General features: G+C 46.7%; 1 protein-coding gene across 1 annotated transcript; it reads left to right on the top strand.

Annotated features, from left to right (window-relative positions):
* The first annotated feature begins 184 nt into the window (after positions 1-184).
* On the top strand, positions 185-12,256 carry LOC119382117 (uncharacterized). Its single transcript, XM_037649849.1, has 4 exons — positions 185-531; positions 1,206-1,411; positions 1,492-1,677; positions 11,826-12,256. Exons 1-4 carry the CDS (start codon positions 185-187, stop codon positions 12,254-12,256), a joined length of 1,170 nt encoding a protein of 389 aa, XP_037505777.1.
* Positions 12,257-25,540: the final 13,284 nt, after the last annotated feature.

The raw sequence follows: 25,540 nt of genomic DNA, 5'->3' as shown, positions 1-25,540 counted from the left end.
CGTCGTGTCGTTATTAGTTGCTTCTGCGGCTAGGCCTGATTCGCATCTCGCACTTTGTGTCTCGCTCTCTTGTGTGTTCCTTGACGTGCGAGCTGTTGAAATGGCTCCGACGCCACCCGTTGCATCTGCGCCGTCAGGATTAATGAAGAAACGCGGGCAACGTGGCAACTACAAGACGTTGACGATGGCGAAGAAAGCTGCGATTATTCGCCAGGTGGAAGGCGGCCGACCTCAGTGTGAAGTTGCTCGCGAGTTTTCGATTTCCAAGCAAACCGTCTCAAACTACCTGAACCAGAAGGAGAAGATTCTGGAGGCTGCAGAAAAAGTGTCTGCAGGTACGCAGAAAAATTTCCGTGACGGCAGCTATCCGAAGCTTGAAGAGGCGCTGAACTTGTGGTTGAGTGCCAAGGTAGCTAAGAAAATACCCGTGTCTGGCGATCTGCTAAAACAGAAAGCAGAGACGCTCGCCCTGCGCATGGGTATTACCGGCTGCAAGTTCAGTGATGGCTGGTTACGTAACTTTAAGAAAAGGTACGATCTGGCCTTCAAACGAATGTGCGGCGAGAGTGGTTCGGTTGACCAAACCCTTGTGACTAACTACTAACTACTGCGCCGACAAACTACGTGCACTGCTGCGCCAGTACGTACCAGAAGACGTCTTCAATTGTAATGAGACTGGCCTCTTCTACAAAATGCTGCCCGACAAGACTCTTGCTTTGTCTGGCGAACCCTGTCACGGGGGGAAACATAGCAAAGAGTGACTGACAGTTGTTGTGGGAGGCAACATGACGGGGACGGAGAAACTTCCGCTCCTCATCATCGGGAAATCAAAACGTCCGAGATGTTTTAAAGGCATCAAATCGCTCCCTGTCTGGTATGAAGCGAATACCAAGGCGTGGATCACGCAAAACCTTTTCGAACAATACCTTCAGAAACTCGACCGGCGGTACGAACAACAGAACCACAAGGTACTGATGTTCGGAGTTTCTGCCGCCAAACACGACAAGTGTAACTTAGAAGGGTAGCGGCTTGGGCTAGTTGGTAGGTCATGTCGTGTTCGTGTACCATTTGTCTTCGTCTTGCTTTTGCGCTACAATAATTGTCACGACAAGTGTGTTGCAGCCCATGGACAAGGGCGTGATTAAAAACTTGAAAGTGAATTACCGATCGTGCCACCTGAATCGTGTGCTCTTATGCGTCGACAGTGGGAAGAGCTACGTCGTGGATGTGCTGTCGGCCATCAGCATCTTGTCCGATGCCTGGAAGGCGGTGACTCAAGAAACAGTCCACAACTGCTTCCGCCACGCAGGATTTGTCAACACTGAGAGTGGGGATGAAGACAGTGCCACAGACCTGGACCCCGCGGTTGAGACTCCGCCTACCGCAGCAGCGGACATTTTGGACGACCTCCGTGCTAGTGGTGTCGATGTGGGGGCGGTTACCCATTTGAGGAGTTCGCAAACTTCGACAGTGCCGTCCTGCCATGCGCAGAGTTGGACGATGATGAGATCGTTCGCCAGGTCCTCGAGCCGGCGCAGGTGGACAGCGACTCCAACGATGATGCGCCGCCCACACCACAGCCATCAAATGTGGATTTAGCACAGGCTGTGACAGTGCTGTTGTCTGCATACAGCGATGGCCAGACCCTGGCCGAGATACAAGCCAACTACGTCGCGCGTAAGCGTGCGTGTGTGCAGACGCGCATAGACAAGTGTTTCCGGCCATTGGGCCAATAAAAGTGCTTTTTTTCGGGTGAATCCTTTTTTTTGGACTCTCGATTATTCGGACTTTTCAGCGGTTCCCGCCAAGTCCGAATAAACGGTCGGCGACTGTATATCTGAATACTTTCAGGACTTGGGTTCCTGGGAAGCACTACTGCAAGACTGTCTCGTTTTGTTAGAAACAGGTCTATCCACAAAAAGACTATGCTTTCGTTGCTCGCTGAGGGATGCCATGCCCGTCATGTCATGCCCGATAGACTGCTTCTTTTCGGTCCGGGTGAGCAAGCTGCGAGGCCAAGGAGACCGCAGCCCACGGTGACGGCGCCACAGCAGTGACAGTACAACGGAAGATCCGGCTGGTCAGGACTCAGGCAGGCCGCCGCTGATCGGTATGACATCGTTTTATATCTAATTTGTGTAGTCGTAATTTAAAGCAAATGCGAATACAGCGTTCTCCCTTTTTCTTCTCTGACTAGATTAATTATGTCGGCAAACCGCTCAACCAGCGACATTTGGTACCACTTCACGAAGTTGCCGGACGGCAAGGCGAAATGCAGATACTGTCAAGCTGCGCTCTCGCTGTCCTCTGGCTCGACCGGCAATATCAGACGGCATTTGAAGAGCAAGCACCCCACAACGCCCCTCAGCCGAGTTGAACCTAACCGCTGCCGATCACCTTCCGCGAGCGGCGAGGGCATCGACAACCCTACTGCTCCTGTCTCGGCGTCATTGCCAAGCTCTTCGAGCACAAGGACCTTGACCCAATCATCAGACAATACGGGTGTATCAGACAGAGGTTTGCCGTCATCAGTTTCCACGTCGACAGCTTCGTCAACTCCATTATCCATGCTTGCACCTAGATCAAGCCAGTTATCGCAATCATCATTGTCCCGATTTGTTGATGCTGTTAGACCAGTGTCAGCACAGAAAGAACGGATGCTTGATGTTCAGTTAGTCAAGATGATTTGCAAAGAGTACGATCCGTTTTCCCTGGTTGAGGATGTCGAATTTCGAAAACTCGTTAGTATGCTAAATCCAAATTATGTCTTACTGAGCCGAAAGACACTAACAAATAGTTTGTTGCCCGCTGTTCATAGCGAACTCCTAGATAAAATTAAATCAGCTTTGCATGATGCCCCAGCTGTTTGCATAACATATGCGATGGGTGGACTAACATTAACAATGTTAGCTTTTAGGCCCTGACTGCCCACTACATTGATCAGGATACTTCCTTAAGATCCTGTCTTATTGAATGTTCGGAGTTTTCCGACAGACACACAAGTGTCAACATATCTGCGTGGGTGAATGAAGTTTTAAAAAGATTTGTGCAATTGTCGCTGACAATGCTGCTAACATGAAAGCCGCTGTAATGGTTAAATCTGTGACACGTGGGTTGTTTTGCACATACCTTAAACTTGGTAGTCACAGATGCCATTTCGGCATCCATTGGGGTAAAGCTCGATAAAGCTAAGTCTATTGTCCAGTATTTCAAGAAAAGCAGCTCGGCACTCGCAAAACTTCGGGAGATGCAAGCGTCCCTTCATAAAGAGCAACTCAAATTAAAGCAAGACGTTCCCACTCGGTGGAATTCCACCTTTGACATGCTAGAAAGGTTACTGAAAAACAAAGAGCCCGTTGTTTCAACTTTAGCTTTACTGGGGTACAAAGATCAAATGGATGATCTAGAATGGAGAGAACTGTCCCACGCTGTTAATGTTTTGTCAGTATTTAACGATGTAACTAAGGAAATTTCTGCTGAAGCAAATGTGTCGTTGTCTAAAACGACCATTTTGGTTAGAATAATGACGAAGAAAGTAAGACAGTATCTTGACACAACTAGAGACGCTCCTGAGACTGTAGCAAAGCTTGCAAATGAACTCATAGCCGGTCTCACACGGCAGTTCAGTAACCGAGAATCGAACGAGTTAATTTCTCAGGCAATAACATTAGATCCGCGGTTTAAATGATAGGGCTTTGGGGACGACACAAAGTTTAGGTCGGCACAAAAAACGCTTATTTTGGAGGTGAAAACTGCTATCCAGTGTACGGAGCCTGGACCAAGCGGTGAGCCCGAGGAGACGCCTGGTCAGACCTCCTCTGTATGAGATGAATTTGACGCAAGTTTGAGCTCCTTGCAAGGAAAACGAGACCCTACAGCTCAGGCCATAGTTGAGATAGACAAGTACCTCAACGAGCCTCACTTAAATCAAATTAATGATCCACTGAAGTGGTGGGAAAGTAGGAAGTTCATCTACCCCAACTTGTATGCGATCGCTTTGAAAAGGCTATGTATTCCTGCAACAAGTGTTCCCTGTGAACGAATATTTTCCAAAGCAGGCCAAATCTGTACCGAAAAGAGGAGCCGTCTGACGTCTGATAAAGTCAGTAAGACTCTTTATTAATCATAACCTGCATTTAATGTAGAGCGTTTTTACTGCAAATAAGTTTAGGGGATCTTACGAACTTTATTGAAGTGTTTTATTTTATTGTATTGCGCTTGGCATACTTTGTGTTGTATTTCATTTTGCATTGCGTTTTTTTTTATTGTACTTCGCGTTAATTCTGTATGGCGTTACAGCGCACTTATGTTATAGTTAGCGTGTGTATGTGAACTGAATAAATTCGAAAGAAAATGTGCAGGAACTTTTGTTCTTATCTTGATGGATCACAGTTGACGCCCAAGCAATCTTGAATGGCAGGACAACAATGTGGACTGGGTCACAGAGTTTCCTAGTGATACAACAGAGGGAAATCTGGCGCTAGTGTCTATGGCAGCTGCAACGCATAGCGCTTCAGCCCCAGAGTTCTACTATTATACGAAAATCCTAACACGCCATTGGCTGAAATCGTAGGGTTTTCTTACTGTCGCATTATCAGTTGACCAAAAATAAATTAATAAATGCTCGTAGCAACGCGAGCATTGCGTGTGGCGTTGAGCAGCATGCGAGAAGCGTACGCAGAGTGGTGCTACGAGACGTACAGTAAAACCTCGTTAATTCGAAGGCCTCGGGACCGAGAAAAATATCCCAATTAAGCGGGATTCCCAGTTATCCGAAACAACGCGAAATCAAAGAAATCAGCCAGAAAACGTGATGTACGGAAGTCACACCTTTATTGTGGCAAGTCAGCCTACTTGGAGAAAAATTCCTCCATGCGTGACTGACGCGTTCGGTAGTTCCCAGCACTGAAAGTCATATTTTCCAGCCTGTCAATGAGGCGCAGCATCTCAGCCTCGCCGCCGTTGCACTCGACGAAGCTGCGCACAACACTCAAGGCATCGATGACATCCGCCAAGGGGGGTGCTCGGGAGGGCTCGTCATCGCTGTCAACATCAGAGGCCGAATCGGTCGATCTTGCAGCTATCTCGCTGTCGATGTCGGCGTAACACGTCTGCACTGTGCACTCCTCGTCCGCATGCAAAGCCTCATATCGAGCGCAGAGAGTCTCCCCTTCTTCATCAAACGGGCAAGTGACAGCGGTGACAGCAAACTCAGCGGAGGTTGCCTCTTCTTTCACAAAACCGGCGTGCTCAAAACACCGTCGAATAACGGTGGCCTCCACCTGCCTCCATGCGTGAACAATGAGGCAAATACCACCGAGGAGGTCAATGTTATACTCCTTTCCGTTGTCATAGCAAAGGAGCATTCGTTTCAACAGATTGTAGCGATATATTTTCCTGGTATGGTGTATGACGCCCTGGTCCATCGGCTGCGATAGCGACGTCGTGTTCGGGGGTAGAAAGATCAGCCTGATTGCCTGCAGGTTCTGAATGTCGCCGTGAGCTGGGCAATTATCGACGACGAACAAAACGCTGCGCCCTGCGGCCGCAAACTTGCGGTCAAGGTGCCGCACGTATTCTTCAAAGAGTGCAGCCATCATCCAAGCTTTCTTGTTGTTTTTATAGATCAGGTCATCCTTGGATGGCAGTCGTGCATTTTTGAAACAACGAGGCTTTTCTGTCTTCCCAATAACAAGCAGTGGCAGCTTGTGCTCACCGCACATGCTTGCACCAAACAAAACAGTGATTCTATCTTTGTTCTGTTTCCGCCCCTTAATGTCTGCCTCCTTCAAAGCGAACGTCTTCGTAGGCAACATTTTGTAGAACAGAGCAGCTTCATCAAGGTTGTAAACATCTGCTGCTTCGTACTTGGCGAGTAGTGGAGCCAAGGTGTGCTGCTTCCAGCCGTCGACAACAGACTGATCCGCGCTGCCACTCTCGCCACAAACAGTCACGAATGTCAGGTTGTTGCGCTCCTTAAATCGGCAAAACCATCCATTGCTGCATTTAAACTCAGAATGTCCAAGTTGCAGCGCCAGCTGGTTGGCCTTCTCACGCAATATGGCCCCATTCACAGGAAGGTGTGCTGCGTTGGCTTTCTGCAGCCAGTCGATCAGAGCTGCTTCAACGTCGGCGTACGTAGGCGGGCGTACTCGTGTACGCTTTGACGAGTGCGTCTTGCTGTAAGCATCGAGAATTTTCTCCTTATTCTTGATGATGTTGCACAGCGTTGAAAGACGCACGTGGTGCTTTTCAGCGAGAGCCGTTTTCGACGCCGTCGACTTGCTGGCCTCTTCAATTAAGCACACCTTTTCGTGCAGGGACAAGCTCTTGTACTTTGGCATCTTCCTTCCAAGCACACCTCAATCAACTAATTCACAGGGAAGACACTCAAGCGGAGACAGGAGACAAATGGAGCAGTCGCACCGAATCGCACAATGCTCGCCAGCCGACATCCAAATGGCACAAAGACTCCACAAAACATTCACTTCGCTAGAGTGGCTAACATCGCTGTTGAGATGATGATGATCATGATCGCAACCGCACGCATCGCCGCCTGGCAATTGCTAAAACATGGCGTCTACGACGTATTTCCGGTAAAAAAAAACATGGCCTTCGAGATCCGTACATCAAAAAAAAAAAAAAATGCATGTTTTAGTTACAGCCTCCGAGATTCGCAACACCCTTTGCATATCTTGGAAGTCGCGGCCAAGTGTGCCAATTAACCGGGAAGTCGCAGACTGGCCGCACCAATTATCCGGTTAAATTTACATGTAAAAATTTGGGACCGCGCAAATAATACAAATTATCCGGGATTCCCAATTAACCGAGCACAAATTACCGAGGTTTTACTGTATTTTGCTTTGTATCGCTGCTCCCAGATGGCGCGTAAATCTGCAGGCCCCCGCAGAATCGACCATGAACATGTCCTAGTTTCAGAACCCGAGAAGGGATAGGGTGGTGTGATACTGGCTTGCCCAGAGTTTATGTATATGCTACAGAGTAGCGCATCTGTTTTCCAAACGCCTCTAGCAACAACGCACTGCGGAGAAGCCAAACTCCCCGCCGTCGCAGCGAATCGGTATAACAAGAAGGATCCCTCAGTGGCGCTATCAGCTGAACAGGCGCGACTCCCCCAAAAATACAGCTGTGAAGTCAGGGGGAAGAGATTTTGAATGAAAGAGGGTGAAGGGTGGGATTAAATGACGCAGCAACTGTCTCTCAAGCGAAGTCAGCCTTTGTACTCCTGTGGCACAGTCCCGAAACGAAAGGAGGTTTCTTCTTTCATGGCCGGTCATGGACACGCCATGCACGTCCATTGGCGACACGCTTAAACATGTACCGTTGTCAGATCCCGGGAGGAGACTCGACGCCCGGAGGCACTTTGTGACTGCCAAAACAGAGTGCAGCTTTGCCGCATAGCTGTGTTTGCTAGCCGGACCTATGCGCAACTCTGCTCCCGTAGGGAGCATATACAATCTATACAATAACTCTAGGCTTCCCGAGTCACGCTGAAGCACGTGGCACTCAACTGCGTCTCCAGAACATTTTGCAGAGGGGTGCATAAGCGGGGAGGGGGGGGGGGAGGCAGCCTCCTTCTTGCCTCCTCTCCCTCCTAGTGTTTTTCCTTCCTCCGTCAATTTAGGTGAACCGTGAACCGGTTAGCCGTTCAAATGAGTCGGTTCACTTAAGTGAGCTGAGCCGTTCGGAGCCCCTCACTCAAGTGAGCCGCTTCGCCCATCTCTAACGTGAACTAACACAGTGAGGTTTGGCTTGGCCAAGCTACGGCTGGCAACGGATTGACACGTGCGGTTTCGAGGTTACGGCAGTCGCGGCGTGTTGCGGCGGTGCTGCTGGCCACACCTGCGATGCGAGTATGGTGGGTTTGAGGATATGAAAACAACCAAAATGGCGGCGTCGGTGGTGACTTCGGGTCGGCGGTTAACAGTAAAAAGTCCAGGAAATCGGATTGCGAAGGCTATAAGCGTCCGGAATTTCAGACTTTTTAATACATTGACTCTATGGGGAACTTGACGGTGCCACAGATGAGTCCGGCAAATCGGACGTTGACTGTATTGTATGCTGGAATAAACATGGCCAAATATGTGCGGGCATGCTGGAATAAACTACCTAGTCTTGTGTGGTATGGGATGCGCGCATTTGTTATCTTCAGTTACACCGCGAGCCGACACTACAGTATGTTACAAGTGAAAGCCTCTGACCAAGTGACTATGCAAAAAAGCAGTCTTCAATTGACCATGCTGAGACACTTGGCAGTGAGCTTCTCATACTAGTTTGTCCACTCGCAGGTTTCACGAATGAATACTATACCACATAGTGTGAGTGGGAAGCATTATGATAAACGTTTGTAGCAGCCACCATTGCTCATGAGTGGAGGTGCGGAGTGCCAATTTTTTATTCCTTCGAGAGTCTACATTGTTTGTTACTTTGGGGGCATGCTCTTGAAATCCTACAGATGTCCACATGCACTGTGGGATTGCATGTGCATCCCATTATTTTAATTATTTTAAGAGGTTAAAACCGCACGTAACTTCAAGCAGTGTACTAAATACTTTTTTCTTGAGAACCAGGATCTCTAATCTGACAACATTGACTAATTAAGTGTATTTCATGGAGACCTTTGTTTAATATAACTTATGATACGTTATAGAATACCGTGCTGTTATATTCTGCACCTGACCTGTCTGTTGTATTTTTAACACTGGACCGGATACTACTAACCTTTCCAGGCTATTGGTCCAGACATATGTATAATTATGATTGTGTGAAGAATAAAAAAAAGCACTTCAACAACAACAACAACAACAACCTTGTTGCATCAAAGTTGGTGACTGCTGCTGCTGCAGAAGTGTGCCATGCAATGAACAGCGAAGTGTTGGCACGTGGCAAAAACAGGGGCTCTCATGATTTAAGGGCTGCATGTCGGTGATTTCCGTAGACACAGGAAGAGTACTCAAGGCAGAGTCTTTGTTGAGCTGCTTTAAGGCATGCAAACTCAAAAGCAAGTTGGGTCCCACAACTGCCGAATTCGGAGACAAAGACAAGACAAACAAAGTGTAATCCTACCACACAGGCAATGCTGAAGGCATGGAATCCATTGGGCTATACCACATATTTGACAGATCTTTGACATTTGATATTTGACAGATGAACTTAGAAATATGTTCATTATTACAGCGACACCGATTTACAAAGCTGTGCAATCATGAAGAAAATTTATCAGAAGAACAGCGCACAATGGCTATAATGCTTTGGGCACGTGCAAAAGCACGTTGGGTGTCAGGTGCAAAAGTTGAAACAAGCAGCTGGGTTGCAAGGAAGCAAAAAATTGGCACATGCCCTCATTGCCATCAAAACTATTACTGCACTGCCATCAGGGATGACCTTGGCAATCTTCAGAAAATGAAACAGAGAACACCAGCCAGTCTGTTCCACAGCAAGTAGACAGATCAGCATGCAAGACATTTCGATGCTCATCTTGCAGGCTCCTTGTGGCTGAAATACACGTTTAGGTGGAATTATGGCTGAAATCCCTGTTAACGATGGTTCGTCTGGCCTCTCGAGTACTTTGCAGCGGCGAAAAATGCTTGGACGATGACGCAGCACAAGGGTGTGCATTGGAAAATCTTGATATCGGCTGGCTTGGCACCAGAAGCATAATAGGAACTACGAATCATGGTCCCATCAACAGCATTTGTGGTATAGGATCCACAGTGCAGCAGAATTCGCCTAGTGTCTTGAACTGCCCAGGTCTTCCACAATATCAACAGCGCTTTGCAGTGCCTTGCTGAGCCGTACCAATGTACTTGGTTGCTTCTCCCATCTGGTACACGGGCTGCTGCAGAACTTCATGTGTTCAGCACGACCGATCGGCCATGTCAGCGAGTTGTGTTCTTGCTGCAAGCGAGACGTTCAACGACGACAGGACCAACAGAACCGGAGCGGTAGAGTTCAAGGGGAAAGAAAAAAAAGATAAGTGCCTTGGATACTCATCTACATCCAAAGCGCATACCTTGTCTATGGCTTCAGTGAATTGTTTGGTGTAAATTGTATTACACACCAGGACCGAGTGCTGCCGGCTTGGAGGTGCAAGCGCGTGCATTCGCTTGCATCCATGTTGGCTGCTGACATACCTATAACGTGAGTTATTTTTTGTTTGTTTGCCATATGTGCACTGCAGCATGCCAAAATGTCATACTGATGCAAATTTTCTTTTAAAAAGATATAACAACTGACCCAGATGACATTGACAGAACCAGCAACTGACAGACTAACAACTGACAGAACTTATTTATTACAAGTGGCACCACAGGGAAGCTAAGCCTCGAGGAATCGAACTTTGATCAAGGAATTCGACCTTAATCAGACTCCCCCTCAATATAATATCCCTGTTACCTTGTCATGCACAGCTCCCAACCAAGAATAGTACCTTATGCAAAAAGGTGCCTCCAGTCGCTATGTATAGAACATTTTCCATTCTTCATAAATTTTTGCATGCAGCATGTAATGAATAAAGCCAAATGTCAAATTTTTGAGCACTCGTTTGGTGCTGCTTCAGGTGTGACTGCAAACATTGTATGGTACTCGACAACTTCAGCGAGGAGGAGTGCCTCTGCTGTCGAGAGATGGGAGACCCTGTCACTGCCGCGTAGCCTGAAGGATGCATTACGGAGCACTCGAAGTTCTCGGTGTTTTTTTTTTTTACGGCTTCCGAGATCGGCATCGTTCACTCTCAAAGGATAAGGATACGGACGTTTTTACTGTTGATTCTAGAGATTTTGCTAAAATCTGATGCACCTGACGCGCCAGTAGCATGGATAGACGATTGACGGCATGGACACATGAGCTTGCAGGTCGCCATTCTAAGCTTGCGGCTGCTTTGTTGTTGATCGTATGTGGTGTTTCCCCTGTTGGCACGTTTTTGTGAAGCTTGGCGGTATTGTGTGCCGTCACCATGGCACAAGACAGGAAGAAACGAACTGCCTTGACGTATGCGACAAAACTGGAAATTATTCAGCGCGTCAAAAGAGGTGAAAAAAGTCAGCCGTTGCTGAAGCCTTGAAAATACGGCACAGCACATTAAGCACGGTCCTGAAGCAGAAGAAGGACATTGCAGAGCAAGACGGCATGAAGCATGCAAACGCATGGCGTATTCGACCTGCTGCCTTCGAACGAGTCAAAGAATGTCTGCAAACATGGTTCGTTGACGTAAGGGCTAGGAATATTCGTGTGTCAGGGCCAATGCTGTAGCAAAAGGCAAGAGACTTTGCATTCATCCTCGATGCCAAAGATTTTAGTGCCAGTGCAGGGCGGCTGCAACGATTTAAGAATCAGTACGACATCGTTGGAAAGGCTGTCATGGGCAAAAGTGAGTCGGCGAATGCCGCAGCGATGGACAAGTGGCTGAAGGAAGAGTGGCCCCAACTTCATGGCAAGTATCAACCAAAAGACATTTTTAACACGGACGAAACAGGCCTCTTCTGGCAGATGCTGTCGCGGCAAGCTCTCGACACCCGCGGGCAGAAATGTCACGGTGGCAAGCAAAACAAAGCCCAGATCACGGTCCTGCTTGCCGTGAACATGTATGGTTCGATGAAGCTTCGTCCATTTGTGATCAGCAAATTCAAGACACCGAACTGCATGAGACGCTACCGCGACCTCCCAGTCACCTATGCTTCGAACCAAAAGTCATGGGTGACACGGTGAGCTGTTTGGAAAATGGTTGAGGGACTGGCATACGGAGCTTGGGTGTCAGGGCAGAAAAGTGTGTCTCCTCGTAGACAACTGCTCAGCACACTCCACAGATGTTCCATTGAGCAACATCGACCTCAAGTTTCTGCCGCCCGACACCACTTCTAAGCTCCAGCCTCTAGACCAAGGAATCGTCCGTGCCTTCAAAGCGATTTACAAGCAAAGGCTCATCGAGCAGCTGCTCATTCGTCTTCGAATGAATGAAGACCTGAAAATTGACTTGTTGGGCGCCATACAGATGCTTAAGGCTGCTTGGGAGAGCGTGAAGAAAGAAACGATCACAAACTGCTTTCGGCACGCTGGCCTCACCGTTGGCACTGAGGCAGTTGAAGAGCCCACCGAAGATGTTGAGGGCTCTGAAGAGGTTGTCGAGCTTGACGAAATGTGGAGCGATTTTTCACCATTGGTGTGCAACATGTCGGACACGCTGACACTGAACGACTTTGTTGGCGACGACGATGTGTCAAGGCAGTTGCCGAATTGACTGACGTGGAAATCGCTGCGGAGGTGACATGCCAGCAACCCGGGATTGAAGCCGCAGAAGTTGAAGCTGCAGTCTCCGAAAACAATCTGCCGCCAATTTCTAGCGAGAATGTGGCTGGCTTGGCTCTAGCGCGGCGCTACTGCAGCACGATAAAAGGCACCAGGCTCAAGTTTGTGGAATACCTCGATATGATAGAACAAGGCATTAGTATATGGCATGTCATCAACCAGAAAAAACAAGCTAGGTTGCAACGGGTTCTTTTCGCCCCAATAAATGTATTTTTGTTCAAGTAAGTGTCTTGTCGATTCCTGTCTTGCTGCCGACCCATTCACGCCAGGGTTTGGCGATTTTTCGGTGCGGTTTTGTATAGCGAATTCCGACTATAGCGAACTATTTTGCAAATTTTGCGGAGTTCGTTATAACGAGGTTCGACTGTATCATGCACCTGGCTATGGCAATGGCCGTGTCCCCTTCCAGATATGAAGATCCTTAACGTTTCATTGTATGGTCACATTGTCACCTTTGCTATAGTATGCAGGAAAAAGTGTCGGTACATATAGGCAGAGCGCAGGGCTATTGAGCTTCTCTCATCATCACCCAAGAAGTGGGCACTGCATACAGTGAAACCTCGGTGATACGAATCTCACGGGACCACCAAATAAATTCGTATCATCCGAAATTCGTATCACCAGAAAGCATGGAAAATTAGCATGCGACAATAGAAAGCTGGCATACCTTTTCATTTATTGTTTTTCAGGGCCGCAGGAACGTCAGGAAGAATCCTGGATGATTGTCAGTTAACTGTTTAGATGTTGGCAATCATACCAGCACTTGTAAATATGCGGCCCGTACACGCGTATTTAATTAATGGACCAGGTGCATCGTGACTCGCGACAGCAGTAGCCCCTTCCAAATTTTAGTATGTTTTTTTGCATGACATCAAAGTACTGCAGCGAAAGTAACAAACAAAGCGCTTTGACGCGATGGATCAAAGCCAAAAAATTACAGAACCACGATCCGGTGTTATGATTTTGTTATCGCGGAGGTGTTGGGGATGTTTTTTGGGAGATATACGGCCGTGCCCACACAAGTGCGACCTCAACGGTTGCGCATGTTGACGTTGTGAGGCCTCATTCCTTCGCCGAGACCGTCCTCACCTTCTATCGGTCCACGTCCACCTCCTTTCATAGGATGTCTGATGCACGAGGCAGGCATGTGTAAACACAGTACAAGGACAGCAGCCCGCGTCCTCTGTAACCTAACGCCCTCTGTAGCCTAATGTCCTCTGTAATCCAAACGCGAAGGCACACGGAGGCACATAAGAGCCTCAAATATTCGCGCGCACAATCTTGGAGGCCGTGAAGCGTCTCTGAAGGCTTATTCTGACCGTAAGAAAAGTGTTTTTTTATACCGTGGTTCTGATGATTTTGCGGTGCGGTGCGCATGCCCACGCTTGCGTCCCCGCGCTCGCACGAGCTTGGTGCGTCTTCCGCGACTGAGCGGACAGAACCTCTTCGTACCTGGATGGTAGCGTGCGTTCGTATCAAACGTTGCTGGGTGAAAATCGGTTCGCAACAACCGTACTCCATTACACTGCAGGCCAATGGGCCTTAGCCGGGACCAACGAAAAATTCGTATCACCCCGAAATTCGTATGAGATGCGATCGTATCACCAAGATTTCACTGTATGCAGTTTCAGTGCTTCACAAGCTACCGAAGACCTCCATGGGGGCTAAAAAAATGGCAGAGCATATGACCACGATGAGCAAATATGCGCAAAAATAGCGAGAATCAATGCAGACGAAACGGCGTTTTTCTATCAAATGCTTCCTGACAAAACTATGCATTTTAAGGGGAGCAGCTGCAAAGGCGGCAAGCCATCCAAAGTCCGGACTTCGGTGTTATTCTGCTGCAACACCACAAGCACCAAGCTGAAACCCTTGGTGATCGGCAAGTACAAGAAGCCTTGCTGCATGAGTAACGTTGTTTCTTTGCCATGCGATTATCGGGCCAATTCACATGCATGGATGACACAAGAGTTGTTCTCCGAGTGGCTATTGAAGGTGGACGATCAGATGAGCGCAGGCAGGAAAATCCTGGTTATCGCCGACAACTGCTCAGTGCATCTTGTTAATGTTAGGCTGCAAATGTGCAGCTAGAGTGCTTACCTCCTAACTGTACTTCCTTGCTCCATTCACTGGACCAAGGAGTCACAAAAAGCATCAAGGCCCATTACCGAACACGCCTCGTTCAGCAATTGCCAATAAGTCTTCCAATGAAGCTCCCTACTTCCATCAATGTGCGACAGGCCACAGAAATGGTTACCAGGGACTGGTGTAACGTTACAACAAGCACCATCCAGAATTGCTGGAGAAAGGTAGGCTTGGTACTAAGTCCATCTGAAGCTGAAGGTGAACAAGGCAGCGAAGAAAGACATGCAATCGAGTGGCATGTGGCAAGAAGTCGCAGAAAGACTTGCGATGGATGCCTCGGTGATGTTCGAGGAATATGTGCAGTGCGACGATGAAGCATGCACTGACGATGAAGTGCCGATGACATCGTCAGCGCCGTTTGTGGTGATGATAACAGCGACGAGGACGCCGATGGCGAAGACGAAGCTGAGACTGCGCCCGTAAGCCAACCCGAATAATCGCTTTTCCACGCCAACATTATGAAATGCGTCCGAAACATGTGCAATTACCTTGGCAGGTGCATAAGAATGCTTCGGTGCATAAGCACTCTTATGCACAGAAGCAGTGCATAAGAATGTGGACGTACTCAGCAGGCCGTTTCGAAAACCCTTCTTCAGAAGGTGAAGGGCCTAAAAAGGAAAACGCCTAGCCCTGTCCAAAAAGGAGGCAAGCCCGCAGTGGTCCCGTACGTCCACCAACTTTCCCACAACCTCAAGAAGGTAGCCAATAGATACGGTGTGCCTGTAGTCTTCTCGGCTCCACGCAAATTGGCCGGACTGTGTCCGCGAATTAGTCGCGTTGACAGAAAGTTCGGTTGCCAGAAGAAGCACACCAGACCTTATGTGAAATGCACGACGGGCGTTGTATATGAGATACCGCTGTCGTGTGGGAAGACGTATGTGGGCCAAACTGGGCGATGTGTCAACGACCGAGCACGGGAGCATGAATTATCATTAAAGAATAAAGGAAACGCGCACTTGCCCGCGCATTGCGCAGCCTGCAATTGTGAGCCTCTGCTTCGTGAGATCCAGGTAATAGGCAGGAGCAGTGACACATTAGCGCGAGAGTTATTGGAGGCGTTCCATATTAAGAAGAGAGGCACGAGTTGCATCAGTGATACGTCTGTTTGTCTGTTCCAAAACGAGATGCAATTTTTTGACATGAAAGTGTGATTTTTTTCCCTTACTGGCGCGCGCATGCGCACATGGTTCTTTGTTGTTGGCCTCACCTTTCGAATAAACAGTTGAAGTTTAGCGCTCGACCTTTCTGCTTTCCTCTACTCTTTTCCCGTGCTTTCTTTCACAGTTTGCGCTAAAATGTACCCCATAGATTTCAACCAACTCGCCCAGCAACAAGTCTTACTACTGGAGTTGTGGCACATTCAGCGAACCACTCAAAACATCAACCGTTCCCCCGGAACCTTCCCCCCGGTCTATGCGCATGGGCTACGCTCCGCAGTAATGCGTGGGGTCATTGACCGCCGTGAGAGTGCCTTCAAGACGCTGCAGTCCCCCCCCCCCCCGAGGAATGAACTAAGCCGGTTCCGAACGTCGGGTTCTTATGTGTTTTCGTAACTTTGGTTGGAGACTAAATAATAGTTTTCTCAGTTCTTTTCGGCATGAATTTTGAGTGTGTTTTAAATTTTTGCCTTTTTGTGTGATAAAGTCTCTTTGCCATGCCATCCCCGTGTCCCATCTCTCTCAATTCCATCTAATATGCAAGTGCTCCCAAGGTATGTGACAAATGTCATGACAGAGAAGATGAAGTTAAATCGCTACACTATCATGCAGGGCAGCTGTTGCCAGTTTTAGTGACAACCAAATTATGACAATTAGAGTGGGTCAGGGAACAAACGGGGGTTAATGACATCATAGTTGAAATCAAGAAGAAGAAATGGATATGGGCCGGGCACGTAGCACGTCGGCAGGATAACCGGTGGTCATTAAGGGTAACTGACTGGATTCCAAGAGATGGCAAACGCGTGAGGGGGAGACAGAAAATTAGGTGGGTAGATGAGATTAAGAAGTTTGCAGGTATTACGTGGCAGCAGAAAGCACAGGACCGGGTTGATTGGCGGAACATGGGAGAGGCCTTTGCCCTGCAGTGGGTGTAGACAGGCTGATGATGATGATGATGAAATTATGACACTTGGTGAATGCAGGGGCGGATCCAGGTGCCAACTTTGGGGGGCGTGGTTCCTTCATCTGACCGCGGGGGGAGGGGGGGGGCAGTGGTAGGGTAGGGGTGAGGAGAGAGGGAGGGGACAAGATTCTTCTCCCTTTTGTGTAATGGTAGCCAAAGCAACTTGATAAAGGAGGTGGGCGACAGGCACTGCAGGCGGGGGGGAGGGGCTGACACAGGCATTGGGGGGGAGGGAGGCAATCGCCCCTACCGCCCCCCCTCTGGATCCGCCACTGGGTGAATGGCATATGCTGAAGAAGTGTGATGACATCAGAGCTGCACCACCGTTGGAGGAAAGAATCAATGAGTATTGGGCCAAGGTATTTTGTCTAAAGTCAATGACCGGAGAACTTAAGTGCAGAAGCGTGTGTTTGAGACCAAAAATCGCAAAAAAAATCGAATTTTTGAAAATGTTATATTTGGATTCTGCCGCTACTGATGAATAACCTCGCCAATTTTCATGCATCTTAGATCAGTATTCCAGCCGTGACAGCATTTTATGTGACATCAGCTAGCTAAATATTTAGCAATGGAAGCGTAAAAAATGGGCCTGTTTTGTGCCACGCTGTTGTCGTTTTACGTTTTCTACGGCAGACATCTTGCTCGCATTCGAAAAATCCGCGCTTTTTCTTGAATATCCCGCCGCCCTTGTTTCCGTCTACTCAGAATTCACGCAGAAAATACGTGCCAAAAAAGAAGGTTCCACCGCGTGAGCCTGTTGGCACAGTGAGCACACGTGACTAAATAACGCCTTCCGATTAGTCGGGCCCCCCGCGCTGTCTAATGCAGCGCATGCAAAGCAACAAGTTCATCTCGCCGTCGTATCACTATGTTGTTCTCGTCGATTTACGTCAGTGAAGTACCAACCCGTGCAAGCTGGTAAGAAATTGGAGCAGGCGTTTTTGATCATCCTCAACAAAGACTGCACGTTGTGGCGGCTTACTGGCACGGAGCCAAGCGAGCCAGACGAAGTGCGCCGCAACTGCCGGGAGTGAATTAGGCCTACACTCTCGGCCACGTATTGAAACATTGATCCTGGCGAAGCCATATCGAAAGTTGCACAGCGCTCATCAATTCGAAAAAAAAAAAGCACAAAAAAAAATGAGGGAGTAGCGAGATCATGGCTCGGATGCATTAGAAGCGCACCCAGCACAAGGCGTGGCGGCGGAACGAGATTCATCGGTCGAAATGCCGACTTCACCTCGACACAACGTTCTTGACTAGCGTCGATTGTGTGCAAAAGCGGAAACAGACTGAAGATAAGATCTCCAGCTTATCGGCAACTTCCGCCAGCGAGTGCAAGCTGCGGACGCTCGCAACAGCGTGCAAGGGCTCTGACCCATCGGCGGCGAACTACGAGATCATCGACTTCTCCGCAATCAACAAACTGCTTGAAAGGACATGCAATGTGCCGTTTCGATTGAAAAATGTAATGTACTACTCTCCTGGTGCCTTCTAAGGCATTTATTTGCAAAGTAAAGTATTTTCATTTTTGTAGCACTCCTTGAAGATACCGAGTTCTGTGTTTTGCTATTTTCTCAGTTTCAATTTTTTGGCCACCTTTTATTCTTCTGACAAGCGTTTTTCGGCTTTGGTACACTAGGTTTTGATCATTTTTGTATTACTGAAAAGCTGGATGTTTAGTGAGTGCAAGAAAGTGCCATATGTTACTGTACCAAAGTGTAAATTTTTACGAGAGAAATTAACGGAAATATCTTTTCTCAGTAATCAAATGGCGAACTTTGAAGCTTCATAACTTATGTTGTAGGAAAGCTAGAACCATAAAATTTGCTTTTTGCACTCTTTGATAACTGTAGAATGCAATGACATTTACTTCAGCAGGATCCGTGAAGCCAATTTATTAAAAAGGTGATCAAACGAAATTCTAATTAATGATTAATTAAAAAGTCAGTAGTAAGGGCTACATAAAAACTGAATTCATATTTGATATGTACACACATAAATACACGATCACCAAAGTTTTCATCATCCTAACTTAAATAAAAAGATGCTTTATGTCAAAGTACCTCTTCCCCTTAAGTACCTTTTACTAGCCACACTTTTCAAGGCTCTTCTTTTAAGGGCGAAGCTCCTTAGGGTGTGGGTCGTTCCCTCCTCTGTAGTAGTAGTAGTAGTATGTATGTAGCCAGCTCTAGTTTAATGAATTGCTCACTAGATGGCGTTTCCCTGCATTTCACTGATCACAAAGTGGTGATAATGAAGGGACCACATAAACCAACAGTACAATAAAAGTTTGATCTTTAATATATACACGGTGTTTCACACTCTTTATATGATGTACTGGGCGAATTTCATGGAAGAGTTTCACGGTTTACCAATGATTCCCTCCAGGGCTTCGCCCCATTCATCATCATTCACCCCGTGTATATGCTGTGATTTTTCTCCCTCATGGGTACATAGAAAGAAATATTTTTGTTTAAAATGAAAACACCATGCTCTTAAATTTGTCTAGATTCCTTCAGGAAACGACTTACACAAACATGGAAAACAACATCGCTTATTGTAAAAGTCTAACATTGCCGGCTGGCATTCCTCACTACAAGTTTTACTTGCAACCAAATAAGTGAACGTCACATGTATATGCCGAAACAATAAAGAGATAAGTTATTTTGTGCTATGCAGTTTCAATGTGTCTCATGTGCAATTTAGGGCAAACAACATGCGATTCCTCACACCTTCAATTACTCCTTTGCTTTATCTTAGTTGTAATTGAAATGCATTAATTCACCATCCACGAGGATGGTGAATTCACTAGTTGCAAAATAAGTGCAGTGGAAACACATTTGGAGCAGCTGGCTGCTGAACCGGGCAAGCATGGTTTATGGGCAGGCAGTGACGTCAGCACCAGAGCGCGAGATGAGATGAAAAATGCAGACATTATAGTGTGCACCTTGGGCGAAGCTTGGAAAGCAAATTTAATCTAGTAACATTGGGGCTGCACCCATGGGGATTCATGTCCCGCCCTTGTCACCAATGATAAGTGACAAGTCTCCCATTCGTTGAACAAAAGATCAAGAAAATGTTAATTCTATGTTTCACTCTTTTGAACAACTACTACTAAAACGTCACCTCTGAATGCTGTGTATCCTGTTCTCCTTGACGAGAGCAAGGAGAGGGGGAATGTATGCTGCCACATCAAGCACAAAAATTTGTACCATGCCGACAACGTTGTGTATGTAATTCTAGTTTCTTGTCGCAAACATTATGTCAGCCAGACTTCAAAAGGCCTTAATGTATGCTTGCACGAACACCGCTGGAATGTGCTGAGTGGCAGCATCAGACATTTGAGTGCACATTGTAGGGGTTGTGTTCCCACTTACAATCAAACTGTGGTGGTGTTTAGAAGTAGAAATATGCTGCTAGAGAGATTGTAGAAGTGGCCATAGGTGCGCGCAGGGTTCCTCATAATGGGAGGGGGGGGGGGTAGGTTCATCACAGTGCCCTCCTACAAAGTGAATGTACAGGTATGGGGCAGACTTTGCCCCCCCCCCCCTCGTGCGCATGCATTGTTCATCTGGGGGAAGCATGTAACAGCATGCTTTCTATCAATTTACAAAAAAAAAGGAACTGAATTACATTGAAGGCTCGTTATAATGAACCTCAGATTAACAATTTTTTCAGATGGAACGAATATTTCGAAAATCCCCTTCCAAATGTCCGTTGGTTCAATGTAAAAATATTTCACTACTACGAATTTCAGAACAACGAATGTTTCAGAATAACGTATCGAATTTTACCTCTACTTGTATGCGTCTCTTCAAAATAAAACTGTAGTTGGAAGTCAGCACTAGTCCGCGTCGCCCTCTTCGTACGTTCGTGTTTCTTCCGTGCTGTAAAAATTGCCTTGACAATAAACAATGCTTTATGAATTATCCAAGGAAATACTAAATCAATTAACGACTTTTCATTTTAAAAATTTTTTCAAAGGTATGTTTTAACCACATTTGCAAATAAAGCAGCCAGAAACCTAGGAAATATTTTTTGGCTGAAGTTGTGCTGTGGAAGCACTGTCACTTTAGTGAGATCAATCACAATTTTTGAAGAATGAAATCGGAGGTGATCAAACTGAATGTCCAGGGCATTTTGAGTGGACTGACTCAGTAGCTTTTAAGGGCATGAAGGGCAGTTGCAAAATTAATGTCAAAGTGCTCTGCTGACTGCTCCTTTGACAGGGCGTATGACTCTTGCTCTCCAGTGTCCACAATACTTGTGACGCCACCTGAAGCAAGAGCAACGGCACGAAAGCTGGCAACAAGAATGTTTCTCAAGCATCCCTTCATGTCAATGAATGTTCCAAACTATCTACAAGGATTTTGGTCTTGTATGCATTTTCACGGGTTACACTTGCAAATATTTCACTTTCTGGGACTTCAAGTTGGGACTTTATGTTATAACATGGCAGAATATGGTACTAGAGAATGAGAAACCTTACCTCTTAGACGAGGCCACGAGGGTTGCTTGAACGTGGGAAAACTCACCTTGGGGCTAAAACACAGGTTCACAAGCTCAAGGGGAAACTGGACAATAGATGCTCCTCCTTGCATGTGCATCCTCTGAAGTGGCATAGTCAAACTCCTCTACAGCAAGGTGGCATGTGGTTCTACAGTCACCTGCAGACAGCAAAATGATATAACAATTTCATCAAGGACTGCAGTGACAGGAGCAGCACAAAGAGCCTCCCAAGGAATTTAATGCAGTCCTGAAGACACAAACAAGAAGAGCAAACAATCAAGGGGCTTGGTTTTCTTGTACAAAACCACACCAGGCCAACAAGTAAGGAAGCCAAGAAAACCACAGTGGGTGGTTATTCGCAGTTTTATTTGTGGTCCAGAAATTACATGACAAATGGAATTGTAAGTACACAAGAAAAAGCTATTTGCTGCAAATGGGAGTCATACCTACATCTGCGTCACATATACAGAACACTTCCATGTTGTGCTATAGTTGTGGCTGTTGTCTGTTCACTTTCTTGGGTATTTGTATATGTGTAGCCTTGGGTGTGAGTTCACTAACAGCCATGATGAATGTGGACCCAGTTCATGCAGCGGGGAATTTCATTGCTATTAGGTACGTACCCATAACACACCATGTTTTAACGCGATAGCGTTAGAGAACTCGTGTCGCAGAAATTCCGGTGTCGGCGTCGGCACCGTTGGTTGTGAGCGAAAAATCGTCCGTGACCGAAAAATCGAGAAAGAAGCAAATAAAATAAACAATGTGAGGATCGAACCCGGGCCGTTCGCGTGGCAAGCAGGCGTCTTACCACAAAGCCACGCTGTTACTTGCAGCTGCTTCGGAAAAAAACACTACATAAATGTCGTGTAGTGAAAGGAGTCTCCTTAACGCATTTTGTTCGGCAGGTGTCACGACGAAAACGGGCCCATACGGCGATTTGTAGGCGCATTCGCGAGGCCATCAAACTACGTCGAAAAAGGCCGGGATAGTGCAGCCATCGCCGCTAAATACACACACGAACTTTCAAACAGCTCTAAAAATGGACAACTATGTCCATCTAGCGGAAAACATATCAAGCCAACGCAGCAAACAGCAAATGCTAGATAATGTGCTGCTATCTGTGAGGCATCGTGAGAAATATGTCTCGACTTTTCATGGCATCCGAAAGGGCGGGCGCGCGGCGTGTATCTTGGAGGCCATGCGACTCTTGCTTTAGATCGAAAACCTGTAAAATTCGCGCGCGTGCGTGCGTGCGTGTGTGTGTAACAATACACAATAATAAGTATGCACTTAGTAGTCGAAGTGCGCACTAGGGGCCGGATTTCCCTATCGCGTTCAACTCTTAAAGGCGAAGCTTAAGGGTCCCCCAATTTTTTCTGTTTTTTGCATTCACTTTTCTTCTCTACTTCCTCTCACTCGCATTCATACTCGCGTGTACTTGCACTCATACGTACCCATGTTCATACTCACATATGCTCACACTCCAAGCTACTCACTTGCATTAATACTCCCGTGTGCTCACTCATACGTGCCCACTCACATTCATACTCACGCCTTAAGTCACTCAGTCGCGTTCATACTCATGTGTACTCACAATCATACCTACTCACCCACATAAACACTCGAAGCTATTGAGTTGCGTTCATGCTAACGTGCACTCACTAGTGATGCAGAACTATCCATGGTACTATCGATACTATCGATAGCCGAGTCAGTATCGATGGTAACAAAAATTATTGATAGCATTATTGATAGTAAATTCAGTAGCACTATTGATAGTATAAAGTCAATCACGCGAACTAAATGCAGCATAAACCGGGTTCCCTGAGTGCATGGTATATGGTGGGGCAGGAGTGGCATGCTTAAAAGGACACTAAAGGCAAATAACAATTTATGTCACAATGAAAGCTCAATGTATGACGTCTAAAACGGCATTATCATCAGCAGCAGTGCCCTACTTACTGAGAAATTAAGCTAAATGTATCACACGACGTGCACCACAAGCAGGACATTTTGGAAATGATACCGATGACGTGAGAGAGTCTCACTAGAATTAATCACTCGTAATCAAACTAGCTGCAATAAAAAAAAGAACCTTTCATTCATCAACAGACGTAATAAAATGTTGCTTGTTGGTTTCTGTTTGAATCATATGAAAAAAAGAACCTCTTTGGTGTTGCCATGGGAAACGGCGCGCGTGGTTCAAAGGTTCCGTTTTCGCCGTACTGCGCTTCGCCCACCGCCCGGCTTCGCTCACGCGGTTGTGTCTCAGTGGTAGTTTCAGTATCGCATACTGCCGCGTGTGTTTTGCACGCTCGTGACAGTCGCTCTGACAGAAAGTTCAACAAAATGCCGCATGCATGTGATATTGCCGGATGCCCGAATGGTGCAGGCCGCCAGTGCATGCCGCCGTGCAGTAAAGGCGGGCAACGTTGGGCACGGCAACAGTGACGTCTGAAAGACCGCTTTCAGGCGGGTGATTTGAAGTGCGCTAAGGTGATGCGGACCACTAAAACGTGATTTTATTTCGAAATAAGCACTTCCTTGGCAGAAAAGTAGCACTGCGAGGTTTCTGAACTGCTATTTCATCAACCAACGTCAACTTAATATTTTTCTTTAGTGTCCCTTTAAGGGCAAAAAAGTTGACATGCTTGTGTTCCTTCACAAGAATGTTTGGCTGACACATGATAGTCAAGCTGAACTGTTACGCTCCAGCAGAAAGAAAGCCATTACGCGTGGCCAAACTGCGCGGCTTTATATTTATATCACACTTGGTCATTTCAAAATACACCAAGAACAAAGTCTGTTAATTGTAAAGTATAACTGACTACTTTTGAATACGAATTTACTGATGTACATATTCCGGAATTTTCACAGCGGAAATAATTTATTTTTTTTTGCAAAAAGGTCGCTCACAAATTAAGCAAACTGTGTATTGCTGATAATGGGCCATCGCAAATGTTTTGGCAACGTTACTGGCCAACAACAGCATAATTATGCACAGCACTATCGATTCAGTTATTGTCAGTAATACTACCGATCGTATTATCGACAATACTGTGGATAGTTTATTGATAGTAGTATTATTGATAGTTTCTTTGCACTATCAACAGTTTCAAAACACTATCGATGCTATCGATAGTCAATTTACCGCAATTTACTCGCTTATACGTACTTACGTTCATAATTGCATATACATAGTTTTCATTGATGTCACCACCATAGTCACCATCTTGGAGTACTAGCTGGTTGAGATGCTGCATGAACTCTTACTTGAACGTGCAGAGAATGAACTGGTGACATCAGATTAGTGCCGGTGCCCCATTGCATTCCTTTGTGTTCCCCCTTGGTGTGGCTGACAAACAGAAGAAAGCGGGGAGAGCACAAAAGAATGCGGGGACTCAACAACTGAGTGTCCTCCCCCCCCCCCCCCCCCACTGACACCCTCTAATGAGATAAAAAGTCACAGTGGCCGCCATGTTGAGGTACCCAGCGCAGAGAACCTGTCTGTGACATCACGTGAAAACTATGTATACTCGCACTCCAAGCTACTCAGTCTCATTCGTACTCACGTGTAATTGCACTCATACATAGTCACATATACTCACACTCCAAGCAACTCACTCACATATACTTACACTCCAAGCTACTAACTGGCATAAATACTCACATGTTCTTGTACTCGTACGTACTCATGTTCATACTCACATATACTTACGATCCAAGCTGCTCACTTATATTTATACTGACACTCCAATTTACTCGTTCGCATTCATATTCGCATGTACTCGCAGTCTATGCTACTCATGTTTCACTTTTTTGAGCGCACAAATGAAGGACGAAAAGCGACGTGGTCATAGCGCTGATGGAGACAGCGCTGTGTCCTTTTCATCCTTATTCATTTGTGCACTCAAAAAAGTGTAACATGAATTACCAACATGCCCAAGCATACGCTCGAAAGTTATGCTACTCAGTCGCATTCATACTCACATGTACTCACACTGATATGCACTCAGTTACATTCATAGTCACATACACGGGCACTCCAAGCTACTCCCTCATGTTCATACTCACATTATGATCACAGCGTTAATGAGTACTCATGTAGTTACTCACTCTTGCTCATACATCTACTCAAACTCATGCAGGCTCACTCACGCTCATTAGTGGCATAGCTAGAAATTTTTTCGAGATGGGGAAGGGTTCAACCACACTTTATGTTTGTGTGTGCACGTATATATACACATGCAAAATTGAAAAATCTCTGGGGTGGGGGAGGAGGAGTCTGAACCCCCCCCCACTGCTGGCTACGCTGGTGACTCTCATACATCAACTCACACCCACAGGTACTCATCGGCGCTCACTCTCATGGGTGGTCATTCACTTTCATGCATATGTCTCCTCACACATTTCTCGTGTTCCCTCACGTCGCTCG

This window comes from Rhipicephalus sanguineus, chromosome 2 (assembly GCF_013339695.2).
Source record: "Rhipicephalus sanguineus isolate Rsan-2018 chromosome 2, BIME_Rsan_1.4, whole genome shotgun sequence".
NCBI classification, from domain to species: domain Eukaryota; kingdom Metazoa; phylum Arthropoda; class Arachnida; order Ixodida; family Ixodidae; genus Rhipicephalus; species Rhipicephalus sanguineus.
The sequence above is the reverse complement of the archived record's forward strand: the minus strand, read 5'-3'. Positions and strand labels throughout refer to the sequence as shown.